At 41.6% G+C, this 19,844-nt stretch overlaps 1 protein-coding gene across 1 annotated transcript in view; it reads left to right on the forward strand.

The window, feature by feature from the left end:
- The first annotated feature begins 358 nt into the window (after positions 1-358).
- Positions 359-19,844, forward strand: part of pappa2 (pappalysin 2) — a 105,173-nt gene continuing 85,687 nt past the window's right edge. Inside the window, exons 1-2 of the mRNA XM_056239474.1 lie at positions 359-2,187; positions 5,440-6,499. Of these exons, the coding sequence (XP_056095449.1) occupies positions 1,347-2,187; positions 5,440-6,499 (1,901 nt within the window). The 5' untranslated portion in view covers positions 359-1,346. The remainder of the gene's footprint in view (positions 2,188-5,439; positions 6,500-19,844) is intronic.

Below are 19,844 nucleotides of genomic sequence, written 5' to 3' on the forward strand. Positions count from 1 at the left end.
CATCACTACATTGAAACTTGTGTTTCATTATGATTAATCTCCCCACACACAACTTCCCAGTAAGTAAGTTAACATTGCTAATTTTTCTGATCAGTATTTTGCAGGTAAGACAATTAAAACTTGAGAAGAGTGTTCTGGAATTGGTCATAGGTCCATCTCTATTTCTCAGTGTTTACACATCCCTCACTTGTCTTTTCCTATTTCCTACAGCGTTTCAGCCCTGCTTCACATGCCAGGCAGATGTGCTGTCTCTTGCATTACTGTACAGAAGTAGGTGTAGCAGCTAGATGTCAATGGCACTGGGGGAGAAAGTGAGAGTAGCGTGCATGCGGGGCAGGGTTGGACCTGGATGAAGTTTTCTTTGGTTGGGTAAGGGGCTGGGTTTGTGATGTCAGGCTGCAGGAAACAGATAAAACGTTTAGCGCGTTAGTTTGATCTGATGTGGAGATGTGGAGAGCGCATGCAGCGGGACTCAGCCTGGGAATATAAACACACACGGAGCGCAAGAGGAGTCTCCGCACCATCTCAAGGTGATCCAAAGAGCCGTTTTCACTCGGAACAGCATGACAAAAAGACCAATCTCCTTTCAGTACCTTCACATTATTGGATTTTGATCCATATTTGTGAGGGGGAAAAAATTAAGCTGACTTTCACAGCTCCCTGATATCTGAAACACTCCACTGTTAGATAAACCTCGACTTTTTATTTTTATTTTAACATTTTGGCTGTTTATTCGGGCGAAGAAGTGTGACCGCGAGCATTTGGACGCGACCAATTGCGCGCCGGTGAAAGGTGGCAACCTCACATAACCTTTTTCCAGCGTGACATCTCTTCAAACAACCTTACACTGTGCACACAGCAAGCTATGTAAGTCTCTGCAATCAAACGCGACCACAATGAGGATACATTTTTCCGCGCGTAAATTAACTGAGTGAATGACAACTAGACCTTTGCGCGGTCAGAGCGCGCTACAGAGACAGGTTTGAGGAGATCCACTAGACACGAAATGTTATTTGTTTGGAGCTAAGTCCTAAAAAGGGGGAGACAAAACTTAAAGTAGACAGTTTGCTGCCAGTTAGACTACTCGTTATTAGTGACATCCAGTTGCCGACCAGGCTATCTACCTTAATGCACTGACAATTTCGACTTCCCTTGTTAACATTTCTTTTCAAACAATAAAAAAGATTTTCATTAACACCTATTTTAACTTAAACACAGTATATGCTATCGTTGATAAGAAAAAAAGGCACCCAAAACAATTAAAGCGAATTAAATTTTAGGCTATCTCCCTTCCCAAGTGCAATTCAAAACAATCAAACAGATGTCCGCGCTATCTCCTCAATAAAATGACGTTTTTTAGACTACTGGCTATTTTTCTCGCAGTATTTTACACATGGCTGCTGAACAGCGCTCAGTCAGATCATATCCAGAAGTATAAGCGGACACTGGCACAGAGAGCGGACCGAGCGCTGGCTGGAGAGCAGTGCGGCTCTATCAGCCGCAAGCGGCCGCCGCGCTCCACGGCGCAACACTTCCCCCTTGTGGGTGTAGTCGGAAAGTACGCTCGCCTGATAGACTTGCACTTAAGGAAAACTAAAACGGCGAGGTCGTGTTCAGGTGAGTGCGGCTCTAGTGACACGAATGCGATTGAATTAACTAACTGGGATAGTAATGAGAAGGGAAAATATTATGAACTACAAGAAGAGACTTTCATATTGAAGAAAGAAGGCAAACAATCACAGGAGGACACTGCGCCTGGATCTACTAAGTCACACAGACCCTTTAAATCCATATCGAAAGGACACCCTTTACAGACAGAACAGGGTGGTGATTTGATAGACAGCTTGCCCTTACCAAGTAGGGTTGCACGGAGCCTTCCAGAGTTCAACAAAGAAGAAGATGCCCCCAATGATACGCAGGACACCAATATCCACCATATCGACTACTCTAAAGATAGTGATGAGTACTCTGGAGAGCAAGAAGGGCTGCAGAGCACTACTGGGGAGCTATGGAGGGCCGATGTACGAGATGTGCCTGCAAAGTGGATGACAGCTGTGTATTTCAGAGGTCAGGCGGAGCAACTAAAGGTGAACCCTGCATTTGGCATAGAACTTCCTCGTTCCCGCTTCACATTAGAGCTGTGGGTCAAGCCGGAAGGGGGCCAGAATAATCCTGCCATCATCGCAGGTGGGTGTTCATTCATACATCATTCTCATATTCTCAAATCACTCTTCTCATGTTGGAAGCAGGGATGTAGCTTTTCTTCTTTTTTGGTTCTCAAATTTGTTTTTCTAGGAATTGGAATTGTCATAGGCTATTACTTAAAGCTATTACTTGAAGGATACATAATTCACAATTAGCAACTGTCTAATCAGAATAAATTCTGCTGTAAGGCATACAGCCATGCAGACCAAATTTATTATGGGAAGTCAGATTCATTCCTCGAACTCCCCTCAGTTCGTCAAGTGCACCAAATGGTGTGCGGTAGAATCTGTGTTGTGTCACAGCTTTGACACATTGTTGTTTCATTTAAGAGGCCTTTGTTTGAGGATATCAGCTGACAAGCAGATGAAAGGAGAATGGGGAAATGAGGTGCAAACGATGAGTAGTGATATAGGGTGGAGTGTAAGAGGGACAAGTGGCCACCACCTGCTCAGTGTGTCCTGTCTGCTTAATCACTTGTTTAGTGCATATGGCACATTGCCAAGATTTGATTCATAAGCAGCATGTTCTGGAGACCATACTAACACTGACAGCTACCTTCCATCCAGCTCAAAAACATTTAATTTGCTGCAGAAAGTAGGTGGTTTTTCATGTCAATACTTTGTAACTTAGGTATATCATTTATTTATCCTTTATACTATGGGACTGCTGAATGGTTGATTCTGATTGGTTGATCAACATAATGTGTGCAATTATTTTCAGGAAAACTCACAGCTAAAGTAGTTCCAGGCAGGTCTTGACCGCATTACATGTCCAAATCACTTCGCCAAATGATTTCAGTTATTTCAAAGGTCCTTACAGCCAGCAAAAGAACCAAAACCAATAAATATAGTAAACAATAAAAACAACAAATTATTTCCATGTTTTTTTTTGCCCCAAAATTAAATTTTATTGTGTACGGACAGCACATACTCACTCTCTCTCTCTCTCTCTCTCTCTCTCTCTCTCTCTCTCTCTCTCTCTCTCTCTCTCTCTCTCTCTCTCTCTCTCTCTCTCTCTCTCTCTCTCTCTCTCTCTCTCTCTCTCTCTCTCTCTCTCTCTCTCTCTCTCTCTCTCTCTCTCTCTCTCTCTCTCTCTAATAACGGTGTTATGTTGGTTCATCCTACCTTGTCAGATTTTGTTACCTTCAATTAAAACAGTAGGTAGCACAATTCGACAGCAAAAAATCAGATTGTGCTACCAGCATCATGTTCATGTGGGTTGAGGCTTTATTAACATTCATGCCTACCCCTACCCTAAACCTACCCTTAAAACAATGCAAATATTTATTTATTTATTTATTTAATGGCGAAATATTGATGTGTACATCATGGCATGCACAGCAAGCCCTGGTAGGACAATCTGGCGGGTAGGATGAAATGTCAGGACAATGACATTAATAACGGCATTAGCCTTCTATCAATGGATCAATCCTCCAGTATACTGTAGCTCTTACTGTAGGCGTGGGATGAGATGTGTAAGAAATGTGTCTTACACACAAGAATGATTTAAGGACAAAAACCTGACAAATGTCTTGAAATACATAATCTAAACAATGTTGTGAGGTGTGGTCACCATAGTATAAGAGGAATAATTGACTCCGGTCTGTTGATTTATTAGAACAAATAATTATTATCTAATATTATCTAATAATTCATTGGGTCGGGGTCAATTATTCCTAACTTGATAATATAAGGAAAATATATTATTGCTTTATTTATATTTATTTTTTGTTATTGCAAACCTATCACTAAAATTTATGAAATTATTATTATTTCATTTCTATAGAGGACCTTATTGTGCCTTCTCCTTGTTAAGGCTTAGGGCAGCGTTCCAGGTTTTCCTTAACTGTTTTATGATAGATGGTTTTGACAGGCAACTGAGTTGACGTTCAATGCACATATTATGATTACCAAAAAAAAGGGGAAAAAAGGTGTGGAACATCACAGAAGGTGCTTTTATAATCAGGTAAATGGGCATTTTTGTATGGCTGCTGAGGAGGGTCAATGTGGAAATGATTATATCTGGAAGTGCTTCTGAGACTAGTTCCCAGTAAGAAGAACAAAGCGCAGAGTTCTCTGGTTGTAACCTGCACAAGGCTTTTCCTCTACCATGGATGCCAAAAAAACATGCTTTTAGACAAAAAGGGGTGCAAATATTATTCATCTGTTTCTAACACTGATGAGTCATCTATCAGACCTCAAAGAGAGCATTAGATATTCCATTTTAAAATTATCTACCACTTGGATAAAATCAGTATTCCCCAAAGACGTCAAATCTCACAAACCTCTTAAATAAATGAGGGTTTCTACCATCTTGCTATTGTTAAGATTGCATTATTTCACTTTGACATATTCGTCATCACGTCATGTGAACATTCACTCCAGCTCCTTCTGAGGTCAATAGCTTTCTTTTAACAATCAGTGGACGAATCTATTGTTATAAAGCCAGTAAAAAAAAAAATCACTCACTCTGCCAAATGAGCGTTCAAAGGCTTTACTGGAAGTGATCGTTTCAGCGCTAACTTTTCTTTCGCTAATAAGTGATACTATTCAAAAACATTAACTTTTTCTCTGTCTCTTATAAACACTTATCTTATCGAAGCCATCACTCATACAAGGTTACAAAAAAAAGTATTTCTTTAGCACACTTTGTCTCAAGCCAAACTCAGCACTCCGGGGCAGTCTGTACTACTACTTTATTTAGTGGGAGACAGACACTATAAAAACAGTAAGATAAGAACCTGAGCTTTGAAAGTGTAGTAGCATCCAAGTGGATTGTACTCTGGAAAGGTTTATCTTCAAATTCACGACTTCAGGGCTGATACACACTGAAATTAGGAGATGTTGTCACACGCAGGAGCTCCGCACACACATCGGCAGGCTTTTCCAATGAATAAAATTTCAGTGTGGTCCACGTCCCTCAGGATATTTTGTTTAAAGCTGCCCATCTCTCGTTCCCCTGTTTGCAGGGAATAATACACCCAAGTGTGTATGTGCTCGCATGTGCGTGTGTTGTTGGGAGGGTGAAGGGTTTCCCTGACCTCTCTCTGTCCTTCGATGGCAACATCTGTCGGCCAGATGTGACTGCTCCTTATGAAAGGCAGCTGGGAATATCAGTGGATTTGTTGAATGGAAATGACTTAAACTCTTAAACTCTTCAGATAATTAAATGACAATTACTCTGTGCTTGATGAAGCTAACGTACATTTCTGTTCATTGATTTTTTTTCTTCTAGGCGTGTTTGACAACTGCTCGTATCCGTTGAGCGAAAAAGGCTGGTCTGTCGGTATTCGAGCGGCAGATCCTACAGGAAGAAAAGATGGCAGGTTTTTCTTCTCCCTTCGCACGGATCGTGCGCTCAAATCCACCACTATTGTCGGACACCAGCGCTACCAGCCCAACAGCTGGACTCATGTGGTGGTCAGTTATGACGGCCACAAGATGGCGCTGTACGTAGACAACTCCAAGGTCAGCGAGAGCAGCGAACAGTCAGGTGACCTGTACAGCCCCTACATCAAGGCCTGTCGGTTGTTTCTGCTCGGCGGGGACCAGTCTGATCATGAGCACAGTTTTCGCGGGCATTTGGGAGGTGTCACGCTATGGGGTTATGCGCGCACTCACCAAGCACTTAAAGGTCACCAACCCCATGCAGAGAGACAATCTCCCCTCCTGTCCCAGTGGGCAGATTTCTCAGAGGTCGAGAATCAGTGGGCGCCCTACAAAGACCGTCACAACCCGGTCATTGTGGCTCTTCCCATCCCAGAAAGACAGCTTGTGTCTCCATTTCTGGTGCCTCCATGCGGCGTGACTGTGTGTGACAACGCCGACGTCGCCCTCAGTTATAACCAGCGTTGGCAGCTGCGCGCCGAGAAGCGCCTACGTTACCGCATCGTGAATATCTGTAAGGATGACGGCACTGACCCAACAGTCTCTCTGCAGCAGATCCAGCTCCAACACCAAGCCTTGGAAGACGCCTTCCGTCCTTATAATATCACACTGGAACTCAGCATTTACAGCGTCTACAACTCTTCTCTCCAACGGCGCTTCGTCCTCAGCAACTGCCACATTGCAAATGTGGGAAACCGCCAATGTGATCCCGAGTGCGACCATCCTCTCACGGGCCACGATGGGGGTGACTGCTTGCGCATGGGGCCTTGCTACAACTGGAAGCGGAGAGATGGAGTCTGCAACCCAGAGTGCAACAGTATTCACTATGATTACGATGATGGTGATTGCTGTGACCCTGAGGTCACAGATGTCGCAAAGACCTGCTTTGATCCAGAGTCTCCTCAGAGGTAAGCTTGTGCTTCAATATGGTTCCACTTTGGCAACCTGAACCCAGGCATAATTTTAGTGGTATGTGCAAGATGGTTCATGTTTTGGTCCTAATTCAAGGATTGCAAAATCTTTCTAGCATTAAACCCTCAGGATGATATTTGACTGAATGATTGCCTCTATTGAAATCGATTCAGGTACCGTAGTCAACTACCATATCATTACATCAACGATGTACATTTATATATCCTTACTCTATATTCCTACCAAACTGCTTGAATTTAAGTTCTAGGCCTTAGAGGCCAAGACAAAATGATTGAAAGCATTCCCTATCCCTCGCTGAGTTTTTTAGTTCAAAAAATTGAAAAAAGTTATGTGCTTGTTAAATGTTCTCATAGCAGCATCAGGAAAAAGGAAACCAAAGTGTCTTATTGTGAAATAGTGTTTTCTTTTTTTCTTTTTCAAGATTGTCAGAGCATTTTGTATTACTCAACATGCAAAGCATACAAATCAGCCTTCTGGAATAGCTTTAAAAAGCATGCAAAACTTGGATGTAGAACTGAGCCAAAGTATACGCTTAATGTGGCTAAACAACAAAACCAGAGGTCTCGGCTCTATTCATTGTGAAAGGCAGGACAGTTTTGCTCCCGTACAGATTGTTTGATGGCTTGTCATAGAGTCTTTCATTTTTCTAATGCTACATATAAAATGTTCACCAAGTCGCACTACAGCGTAATCCTAAAAATGTGATCTATTAAGATCTTCTATCTATTCTATGCAAGCAGAAAATACTTTTTTTATACGTGTTTTAAACGTTTTAATACTTAAAAATAAGATTTTGAGCGAACCATTTAGGGGATTAGATTATTCAATTGGATATCATATATAATGTAAGATATATGGTAATAAATGCATCATTTTAACTTTCCTACCTTTAATAAGTGCAGACTGCACTGTATTGTTTTGTATTGTATACATAAATGATCACACAAATGTTTAATCATATTCAGTCTGAATCTTGTAGCAGGATAAAGTTGCATCAAAATTCCATATGCAGTCTGGGAAGTGTTGTCCCAGGCTCAGTGTGCATAGACCTAGTGTCTCAGCCTCCAGCTGTTGTCATTTTATGGTTGCTTGAGAACAAGCTTTCTTCAAGGTATGCCTTTCTGTTCCTGAAGGGTTCCTATAGAGATAAATAGGGCCCCAATGATACCATTGGATGGTGGTCTGAGATACACTCATTTGGTAGATTGGCCCTGGGACACTTTTATAGAGGACATCAAGTTTATAGCCAAAATCCACAGGCAAAGAATCTTTGGATAATAAATCAGTTGAACGCCATGTCAACGCTGTTTTTTTTACAAGGCTTAACTGGTTAGCATGGCCTGTTAGATGGTGGTAGATGATGCAACTACACACTCTGCAGGCAAAAAAAGCATCTATCTTTCAGTCATTCAAAAGTAGTTAGGTATTTTGACTAAATAATATTATAAGTTATTATTATTATAATATGAAGGCTTGTTTCCACCACAGAATAAAAAATAAAAAAGGCTATTGCGACTTTCTATCTCGCAATTCTGACTTCAGAATTGCGTGATATAAAGTCGCAATTGCAAGTCATAAAGTCAGAATTGCGTGATACAAAGTCGCAATTGTGTGTTATAAAGTCAGAGTTGTGAGATATAAAGTCGTAATTGCGAGTTATAAAGTCAGAATTGCGTGATATATAGTCGCAATTGTCTTATAAAGATAGAATTGCATGAAATAAAGTGGCAATTGCGTGCTATAAAGTCAGAATTGTAAAATATAAACTTGCAATTCTGAGTTAGCCCCAAATTTGGTCCATCGGTATCGTCTGGGGGGACAAAGTCTCATAGTGATTTTTGGCAAGGTATACACCCCTAGTACTAGAAAAATCACGATAGCAGTGCAGGGGTGGTAGCGAAATCACTTTTTTCAGCTCATGAAGTTACTAACCCCCTAAAATAAATTCCGTTTTTGAAATCTGGTGTATATCTGGTTTAGGCTAATGCTAGGGATATTGTCAATATTCTATAATATGGTGCTTAGTATCATTGGAAAGGGGACCTTTTAGGCTTTCATTTAAGCCCAGTACTGAATCTGTCTGACAAACACAGAGGTCACATGACTTCTTTAAACCAGAAATAACACACATTTTTTCACAATTTCCGCCTAAACTGTATGCTTTCTTTTATCCCTGTGGCATGAAAGAAAACTAGGGACACAAAACTCAACAACTTCAATACTCAAGGCACTCTGATGACTCAGAAAGTGTATAATATACCCATACTATATATTTGTGAGAGCCTTAAATTAGACTTGTGCACTGTGCAGCCAGCACAAGTCTTCAAAATAGAATAGAGCCAATAGAATGGACAAATATAATACCCTATTAGTCCAGGGCCAAATGGCCTATTATTAATGTACAGTTGTAATAAAAAGTAATTGTTTCAATAGTGTTGTCAACATAACACTTGTAAGTGGTTTAACAAAATGTTTCTATCATGTATTTTGATATTCACCCACTTTCAGTTAGAATGTCAGAAAGTAGCTCATGCACGGAATGTTGATGGATTTTGACAGTTTGACAAGGTTTTGTCAGTTTTGTGAAAAGATTGTTGGTTCAGTTGACTGGTTATAACAACACTACCAACTATGCCATCTTCAGTCAACTTCCATTGAGTTCCAGGGGTATTAAATATAAGTACAAAATACTTTTTCTCTTATGAATTGGTGGGGAATAGTAGCTAATGTAAGCTTGGTGTGTAGATAGTTCAAGATCGAGAACTCTTTACCCCTAAATATATTCAGTATGTCACATATGGACTACTGCATGCCTGATGTCCCAGACAGCAACATAGCAGCATAACTGTGGAATCCATATGTACCAGATGTGGGGCGAATCTGGGCCGACACTATGTTGGTATCTGGTGTAACATCAGAAGGAGTCATTGAGTATGTGTAGAAAGTTCAAGATCAAATAGTCTCTCGCCAGAAATATGTTCAGTAGGTCAAATATGGACTAATGTCTGGATGATATAACGATCTAACTTATTCCTCTGTGCAATAAGAAGCACATATGTGCTTTTGCATTGCATTGCATGCTGCAACTAACTTATTCTACATAACTTATGTATTGAAAGTAAAATCATTGCATTAGCTTTTTGCATTACAAAAAAACTCATTCGCTGTTGCATTGCATTACACACACGATCTAATGGTGTGCATTGAAGAATAACATTTAAGGCTATGCACTTGGTGCATTGCCTTGCATACCAGAAATAACTCATTCCGTTGTGCATTATAGAGCTTGAAATTGAAGAGCTTGAATTTGCATTGAAATTTAGCTGTTGCATTGCTACTATATGCTACTTTTTGCATTGCACTTCATACAAGAACTATCTTGAAGAGCATTGAAGCATCGACCTAATGCTGCAACTGACTTATTCATTTATGTATTGAAGTGAATCATTGCATTAGCTTTTTGCATTACAAAAAAACAAAAAAAAAGGTTAAATTTGTGCTGTTGCATTGCATTGCACATACAATCTAACGTTGTGCATTGAAGAATAACATATATGCTACTTTTTGCAGTGCACTTCAACAAGAACTATCTCATTCTGTTGTTTATTGAAGAGATAACATTTAGTGCTGTTGCATTGCATTGCATAAAAGTTTTATCTTATTCCTCTGTGAAATGAAAAGACAACATATAACATACACGCATTGCAAACTTATTCATTTGTGTATTGAATCGTTGCATTAGCTTTTTTGTATTACAAAAAATACGCTGTTGAATTGTATTGCACTCACGATCTAACGTTTTGCATTGCATATAACTATGGACATGTTGCAATGCAATGCATACAGTAATTAAATCATTTCGTTAAGCATTGAAGAGATAACATCTGTGCTTTTGCATTGCATTGCATAAAATATCTAACTTGTACACCCGTGCAATGGACAGAAAACACAAAACATATGAGCTTTTGCATTGCATTGCACATACGATCTAAGGTTTGCACTGAAGAGGAACATTAGCTATTTAGTTTTTCCATTGCAATAACTATCTCATTCCTTTGTTTATTGAAGAGATAACACATGTGCTGTGCATTGCATACAAGTTTTAACTTTTTCCTCTGTGCAATAAGAAACACATATGTGATTTGGCATTGCATTGCATGCTGCAACTTATTCATTCATGTATTCAAGTGAAATCATTGCATTAGCTTTTTCATTACAAAAAAACCCCTCATTCGCTGTTGCATTGCATTGCACACAGGATCTAACGGTGGGCATTGAAGAATAACATAAGGCTATGCGCTTGTTGCATTGGAATGCATACCAGAAATAACTCATTTCGTTGGGCATTAAAGAGGTAACATTTGTGCTGTTGCATTTGCTTTGCACACACAATCTAACGTATTCCTCTGTGCAATAAGAAACACAAGTGCTTTTGCATTGCATTGCATGCTGCAACTAACTAATTCATTTGTGTATTGAAGTGAAATCATTGCATTCGATTTTTGCATTATGAAAAAAAAAACTCATTCGCTGTTGCCATTGCATTGCGCACACGATCTAGCGGTGTGCATTGAAGCATATAACATAACATATAACATACTAAGGTGTAACCTGTAAGTCTATGCGCTTGTTGCAATGCATACAGTAATTAGCTCATTCCGTTCTGCATTGAACAGATAACATGTGTCCTTTTGCATAAAAGATCTAACATTGTGCATTGAAGAATAACATATAATTATGCACATGTTGCATTGCAATGCATACAGTAATTGCTCATTACGCTGTGCATTGAAGAGATAACATTTTTGCTTTTGCAATGCATACAATAACTAACACATTCCGATGTGCATTTTAGAGATATAATTTTTGCTGTTGAAATGCAATGCATTAAATATCTAACTTATTCCTCTATGCCATGAAAAGAAAACAGGACACATTCGCATTGCATACAATAACTAACTTATTCAATTGTGTGTTGAAGGTAAATAATTTCATTTAGCTGTTGCATTACAATGCATAGAAAAACGGCCTAATTTCGTTGTGCAACGAAAAGATAACATGTGAGCTGTTGCATTGTACACACAATCTAACTTTGTGCATTTGAGAATAATATATAAGCTATGCACTTGTTGTATTAATGCATAAGAACTAACTCATTCCGCCGTGCATTGAAGACCTATTTTCTTTTGCTATTGCATTCCTTTGCATCTAACTTGTTCCTCGTACTTGTGCAATGAACAAACCAATTAACATATGTGCTTTCACATTGCGTTGCATACAATAACTAACTTATTAATTTGTGTACTGACGGAAAAAACATTACAAGATGTTGCATTACAATGCATAGAAAGAACTACCTCATTCTGATGTGTAATGAAGCATTGCATTAGCCTGGAAAAACCCAGACAACTTCCGGCAAATTTAGATTTGCTCTGCAAGTAGTCTGGCAAAGAGCTCATTCAAGCCCATTTCTAATCCGTCGAAATCGAGGCACCAATCAGAAACGTTGGGGCGGGCTTTACACAATGACGACAGCGCAGCGACGGTAAAGCAGATTTTGTAGAATGGATGGATGGATGGATGCCGCCGTGGAACATCACTCATTCGAATCATCTATCGCGTCTGTTTTAAGCGATTTAAAATGTTCCTTTTCGTTAAAAGCCTTCATATCTAAAAAAGATGTTATCGCTGTCTTACCGACTGGATTCGGCAAAAGTCTGCATACGTCATCTCCTTCATCGCTCTGATTGGTTTTAGGTCTATCCAATTGCGCCCAGAGGCATTTGAGCGATGTCCGTTGGGGACGCCCCTTTGGAAATGATTTGTCTATGAAGCTTTGCCAGACCCTTACTCAGTTACAACTGAGAATGGTCTGGTTTTAACCAGGCTAGCATTGCATTGCACTGCACAGACGAGCTAATGTTGTGCATTGGAGAATAACATACAAAATTACATTTACATAGAATAATTGAAATGCAAGAATTAACTCAAAATGCAAGAATTAACTCATTCCGCAGTGCACTAAAAGATAAAGCTTGTGCTTTTACATTTGATTGCATAAAAGATCTGACTTCTGACCTGCAATGAAAAAATAAACCCATAACATGTGCTTTCGCATTGCATTGCATCCAACAACTAACTTATTTATTTGTGTACTGACGATAAAACATTACATGAGCTCTTGCTTTACAATGAATACAATAATTAACTTATTCCGACGTACATTGAAGAGTACGTACTGTTGCATTGCATTGCTCTAACTAATTGCTCTGTGCAATGAAAAGAAAACACGTTTGTGTTTTGCATTGCATTGTTCACTACAACTAACATTAATTCCTGTACTGATTGAGAGAAATCATAGCATGAGCTGTTGCATAACAATGCATAGAACAACTGCCTTATTCCGTTGTGCACGAAGAGAACATTGCAATGTTCTGTAGGGGCGGCAGTGGCTCAGTGGTTCATGTAGGTTGTCTACAAACCGGAAGGTTGGTGGTTCAATCCCCTGTTCCACCTGACCAAGTGTCGAGGTGTCCATGAGCAAGACACCTAACCCCAGCTGTGTGTGTGTGTGCAACACATTTGCACACACAATGTTGCAAAGCAACATTTACAGTGTTGCTTTGCATTGCACGAACGTTGGGCATTAAAGATAAACATAAGCTTAAACAAAGAGAAAACATAAGTTTTCATGACATAAGATAAACATAAAGAAACAAATGAATAAGTTTGTTGTTGTATGCATTGCAATAAAGCACATACATACTTGCTTTATTGCAACAACAAACTTATTCATTTGCAACAACAAACTTATTCATTTGTGTACTGACGAAAAAAGATTAATGAGCTTATTGCTTTACAATGCATAGCATAACTAACTCATTCCGTTGTGCACTAAAGACAAAACAGTAAGTGCCGTTGCAAAGCATTGCCCATCTAACGGTATGCATTGAAGAATTACATAAGATATGCACTAGTTGCATTACAATGCAAACAATAACTAACTCATTCCATTGTGTATTGAAGATATAACAGTTGTTGTTGCATTGCATACAGGATCTATTATCCTGTTTTGCATTGCCTTTTGAGGACTCTTTGCTCATATGTTCAGTTGGTCAAATATGGACTATTTATGGACATATTGACTATATGAGGTAACATTAGAAATAATCTATGATAATATACAGTGTTACGTTTTGACCCTTTGACCAGAAATATGTTCAGTAGGTCAAATATGGACTAATGTCTGGCTGATTTATCTTCAGAAGGAGTCTATGAGATTGTATATTAAAATACCTGGACCCTTTGGCCAGAAATATGTTCACCTACATCAGGAGTCAATGTTTAGAAAGTAAATGTTCGATGGGCAGAAATATGTTCAGTGGATCAAATATGAACTTCTGTATGGTGATATTCACTTTACAACCTGTTTCTTTATTGACTTTTACAACTAATAGGTCTCCATCCATTTTGTCCATTCTATTGGCTCTATTCTATTTTGAAGACTTGTGCTGGCTGCACAAGTCTAATTTAAGGCTCTCACAAATAAATATTATGGGTATGTTATACATTTTCTGAGTCATCAGAGTGCCTTGAGTATTGAAGTTGTTGAGTTTTGTGTCCCTGGTTTTCTTTCATGCCACAGGGATAAAAGAAAGCATACAGTTTAGGCGGAAATTGTGAAAAAATGTGTGTTATTTCTGGTTTAAAGAAGTCATGTGACCTCTGTGTTTGTCAGACAGATTCAGTACTGGGCTTAAATGAAAGCCTAAAAGGTCCCCTTTCCAATGATACCAAGCACCATATTATAGAATATTGACAATATCCCTAGCATTAGCCTAAACCAGATATACACTAGATTTCAAAAACGGAATTTATTTTAGGGGGTTAGTAACTTCATGAGCTGAAAAAAGTGATTTCGCTACCACCCCTGCACTGCTATCGTGATTTTTCTAGTACTAGGGGTGAAACAACTATTTATGTTACCTCTGCACCTCCAGAAGAAGTGAGTGTAAAGTTTTATAAGCCTTTATATTAATCTTTGCAAATCGCGGAAAAAAGTTTTTCATGACCATTAGTGTGTAACGTCAATCTGTCAATGAACTAAGGCATACATCAGTAAACACATAGCATTCGTATCCCACTAGTTACCCTGCCAGTGCATACAAAAATAGATCAAAGTGACATTACGTTAACCAACCATTCAGAAACGTCCTGTTCATGCCTTAATTGTCGAACTTCTTTGCGGCCGTCATCTTGTTCCGGGTCCGACTCCGGTAATATTACAAACTGATATGATTGCACAGATGTGTCCTCAGAGACTCCCGCTGACATTCTCTCTCCAAAATATACCCTCAACTGTTGTCAAGGCAACACTCCATGTGCATTGTGTCAAAACGCCTCAAAGAACAGAGGGGCAAAGTGAGCGAAGCTCATTATCATTTAAAGGCATATGCACTGAAACGGCGTGCTGAAAACAGAGCTGTTCTCTTACGAGAGGTTCTCTCGTATTGCGTAAGTTTGGTGAAGGCCGCCGCCTGGACGGCTGTTTTGTTCAGCGCCGCCATCAGCCACCGGCTTCAAGGCCTACTCCTTTTCTGCCGGAGCTCCACGCCGAACTCTCTAAATCGTGGAATGCACCTTTCTCCGCGAGGCTCCACACCAGTATCTCCGCGACGATCTCCTACGTGGATGGCGCCACCGAGAGGGGGTATGTCTCCATCCCCCAAGTGGAAGAAGCGGTAGCAGTGCACCTTTGCCCGCCCTCCTCTGGATGGCGCTCAAAGTCTGCGCTCCCCTCTAAAGCCTGCAGGACCACGTCAGCTCTCGTCGGCCGCGCCTTCTCCGCCGCCGGACAGGCTGCTTCCGCCCTGCACTCTATGGCCGTTCTGCAGATGCCGTTGATTCTAGCACAGTCAGAGATAGAGTTCGTATCTCACAGAACTATGCTTCTCAGTCACTTGGAAAGATTGGGCCTCACGGTCAACTGGACCAAGAGCTCATTACGGCCCAGCCAGTCAATCTCCTTTTTAGGGATGGAACTGGACTCCGTGGCTATGAAGGCTCAGCTGTCGACAGAGAGCGTGCGCCGTGTTCGACACCTAGCCGCATCTTTCCAGAAGGGCAGAACCGCCTCCCTGAAAAAATTTCAGAGGATGCTGGGCTGTATGGCCTCAGCTGCAGCAGTGCTTCAGCTGGGCTTACTGCGCATGCGCCCGCTACAACGCTGGTTGAACGCCCGCGTACCCCGTTAGGGGTGGACGCGTGGCTACAAGCAGATCAGGAAATCTCAGAGCTGCATTTCAGCTCTGCAGCCCTGGTTAGCGGCCAATTGGTACCAGCAGAGGGTGACAATGGGAGCGATTTCCCACCGGAAAATCATCTCGACAGACGCCTCCAACTCAGGTTGGGGCGGCCTTTTCGAGGGCAGACCGGTCTTTGGCCTGTGGTCAGACCAAGAAAAACGCCTTCACATAAACTGTCTGGAGATGCTGGCGGTCGAGAACGCGCTGAAGCGCTTCCTCCCGTTCATACAGGACCAACACGTTCTAGTCCGCTCGGACAACATGTCGGTTGTGTCCTACCTGAACCGCCAGGGCGGTGTCAGATCCAGGAGCCTCTGCGATCTGGCAGAACGCCTCCTCGTTTGGACCCAGTGCTTCCTGCGCTCGCTGAGAGCGACGCACGTGCCAGGGATCCTGAACGAAGGACCGGACAGATTGTCCAGGGACAATATTCCCCCCGGGGAGTGGTCTTTACACCCCCAAACAGTCCAGCTGTTATGGCGCCTCTTTGGCAGAGTGGAAGTCGACCTATTCGTGTCAAAGGACAACGCTCATTGCCCAGTGTTCTTTTCAAAGAACGAGGATGCGCTGGCCCAACTCTGGCCCAGCCGCCCGCTATATGCCTTCACTCCGATCTCTATGTTACCACAGGTAATCAAGAGAATCAGGGAATCGATTCTCTTCAGCGCGAACTAACACTGCTGTCACGCACAGCCCCGTGGCCGATTCCGGTGAGGAGGAACCTCCTCTCTCAAGCCTGCGGCTCGATCTGGCATCCCCACCCAGAGCGCTGGTCTCTGCATGTGTGGTTGATCAACGGATACCCGTTATCCTGCCAGAAGGAGTTATGAACACGATCACGCAATCTAGAGCCCCCTCTACGAGACGGCTATATGCGTCTAAATGGTCTGTGTTCTCCAAATGGTGCACCGACAAAAATCTGGACCCCAGAAAGGGGGGAGGTTTCGCAGGTGCTCAGTTTCCTTCAAGAGCTGCTGGATAAGGGCAGGTCCCCATCCACGCTCAAAGTTTACGTGGCGGCCGTCGCAGCCTTCGCTGAGTCGAAGCAAGGCCGGTCGCTAGGAAGGAATGAGCTGGTCATCGGCTTCTTGAGAGGAGCCAGAAGGATGAACCCTCCGCGCCCACCTTCGGTTCCTATTTGGGATCTCTCCGTGGTCCTAGAGGCCCTAAAGATGCATCCCTTCGAACCATTAGATTCAACGAATCTAAAATACCTCTCGCTCAAAACCGTTTTTCTTTTGGCTCTGTCATCAGTTAAACGTGTGGGGGACTTACACGCGCTATCTGTTAGCGCAGCGTGCCTTGAGTTTGGCCCGAATGACTCTAAAGTCATACTCAAACCGAGACATGGTTATGTCCTGAAGGTGATTGGCACTCCCTTCAGAGCGCAGGTCATTTCTCTGTCGGCTCTGCCAGCATCTGACAGCGTGAGCAGCGACAGCCTCCTCTGCCCTGTCAGGGCACTGAGAGCTTACGTTATGCGCTCCGCCCCCTTCAGACGCTCCGAGCAGCTCTTCGTTTCGTTTGGCGGACGCACCAAAGGTCTCGCCGCCTCGAAACAGTCCCTATCCAGATGGATAGTGGACGCGATTTCTGCTACCTACGCGTCAAAAGGTCTGCAATGCCCTCTGGGCATCAGGGCTCATTCCACAAGAGGCGTTGACAAAGTGTTCCCGTAGCGTAAGCTAAACTTACGCAATACGAGAGAACCTCTCGTAAGAGAACGTACTCGGTTACCTAACGTAACCTCGGTTCTCTCTAGAGAGGGAACGAGTATTGCGTAACCGGCCGTGCTAGCGCCTCGAGCGATTTTCGCTTCAGATCATGAAAACCAGGGAAGCAGCCTCTGAGCCCCGCTTTTATACGCTAAGCCACACCCCTTTGCGCGGGCTGTGATGCGTAGTGGGCGCGAAGCGCCACCATTGGGCGTGACGTCACGCCAGGCTCACTGGTAGGTTGCTGCAGTTGCCGCAAGGCAGCCAATGAGCATGCTAGACAGCCTGCTCTAGGTCTGCAGCTGCTGCACTGCGTTGACAATATATACAAAATTAAGGATAATTTTGGCTTCAATATCTCGAGCATGTTGGTTTGATTGCATAAGTATGTTTGTGTACAGCACTTTGCTAAACGCTTGTTGTTTTTAAAAAGTGCTATATAAATAAACTTTGACTTGACTTGACTTGACTTGAGCAAAGATGAACTTTACTGCGATTATATCTAAACTGGAAGCTAAACTTACGCAATACTCGTTCCCTCTCTAGAGAGAACCGAGGTTACGTTAGGTAACCGAGTACATTTTTGACCAGGTAAAATGAATGTTTTCTTACAATACTAATGAGAATTTTTAATAAAAGTATATTACAAAGTTTTCATGTAGACCCTAAACATTCATATTAACTTGTACAAAAATGGCATTATAAGACCCCTTTAAAATGTTTTATTCTGTGGCGGAAACAAGCTTCCATATTCTATTAATAAGCAACATACCATTTCAAAGTTTGGAGTCAGTAAGGTTTTTTTATTTTATTTTTAAAGAAATGAATACATTTATTCAGCAAGGACAAGACTGGAGTAATGGTTGATTACTCCAGTCGTTTAAATTGACCATTACAGGAATTATAGCATTTGAAATTGTAATAATATTTCACAATATTACTATTTTCGCTGTATTTTTGCTTAAAGGTGCAGTGTGTGATTTTTAGCGACATCTAGCGGTTCCGTTGCGAGTTTGCACTAAGGGCTCAGCCCACTGCTCACCCCTCCCTTCCGAAGAAGCTACGGTGGCTAAAACGGGACAAACATATTGTCGTCTGGAGACAGCAGAGAATAGCTAGAGTAAGCCAAGAGTGTGTAACATTGTCACTGTTTCTGTACCACAGTCCATTATAAACCACATCATGGATAAAGTTTACAAAGCCATAGTCAGGGGAGGATCAAGGGTCTTAATATATAATATAATAATAGTAATCAGCTGATTGTCTCACAAACGTAACCAGCACATTTCTCCCCACATAGCAAACCCATAATACAGCGAGGGAGAAGAACCACATGAAACTATGCAACTATATATGTTTTCTAACAGGGTAGTAAAAGTTTAGCTAGCTAAATATGAGTTGTTACTGTGGCTGAGCTGGTTAAAGCGTAAAGCCTTGTTTAAACTCGACGCGTCCGTATGATATGAGCCCAAAGGTGCGCGCGGCAAAAATGACATGATTGTAACAGCGCTCGCGCCTCCGCATCCCCTAGACACCATTTACTACACACAATCGGCTTTTTTCTCTGATTTTGAAAACTCTTCGCGATCGACTTAAAATGCTTCCAAGATCGACTTGTCGACCGCGATCGACGGGTTGGTGATTCCTGTACTGTTTTACGGTCAATGACAAGAGTAGCCTACTAATCAGCTGTCTCACGAACGTAACCAGCACATTTATCCCCACATAGCAAAGCCATAACACAGCGAGGGAGAAGAACTAAGTTACATGAAACAGTCCAACTACATATTTTACACCACTGACAAGGGAAAAGTCACTACTCACGGTGTTTATGGCTAGCTTCTAGGTTTCTGCGGCTTCTCTTTCTAAACGCGGTCTGTAGCGGTGTTTGTTCGCGTTCGGCTACTGTAGAAACATGACGTCACAATATGTCGACCTTCATAGAAGGGGGTGCCCGCGGTTATGTAGATATAAATGTCTCATTCTAAGGTAATAAAAACATTATGGTTTATTATGTAAGTTATTTATACACCTCTGAAAACATAGTTATGGATGTCATATTGCATTTCTGTTAATAGATACTCAAAATTATTACACATTGCACCTTTAAATAAATGTAATCTGGTGGGCATAAGATTTTTCTTTAAAATTACGGTTACTAAAAAACCGACCACAAACTTTTGAACTGTATTGATTTATCGCTAATATTTCATTGTTTTACCATTTCACAGTTTTGTTTTGAAAGGCTCTTACAAGTGTGAAATAGATAGTTTTTCCTTTCTCACAGATCAGGATAGTCA

This window comes from Rhinichthys klamathensis, unplaced genomic scaffold, assembly GCF_029890125.1.
Source record: "Rhinichthys klamathensis goyatoka isolate OS25496 unplaced genomic scaffold, OSU_Roscu_1.1 h1tg000566l_1, whole genome shotgun sequence".
NCBI lineage: Eukaryota > Metazoa > Chordata > Actinopteri > Cypriniformes > Leuciscidae > Rhinichthys > Rhinichthys klamathensis.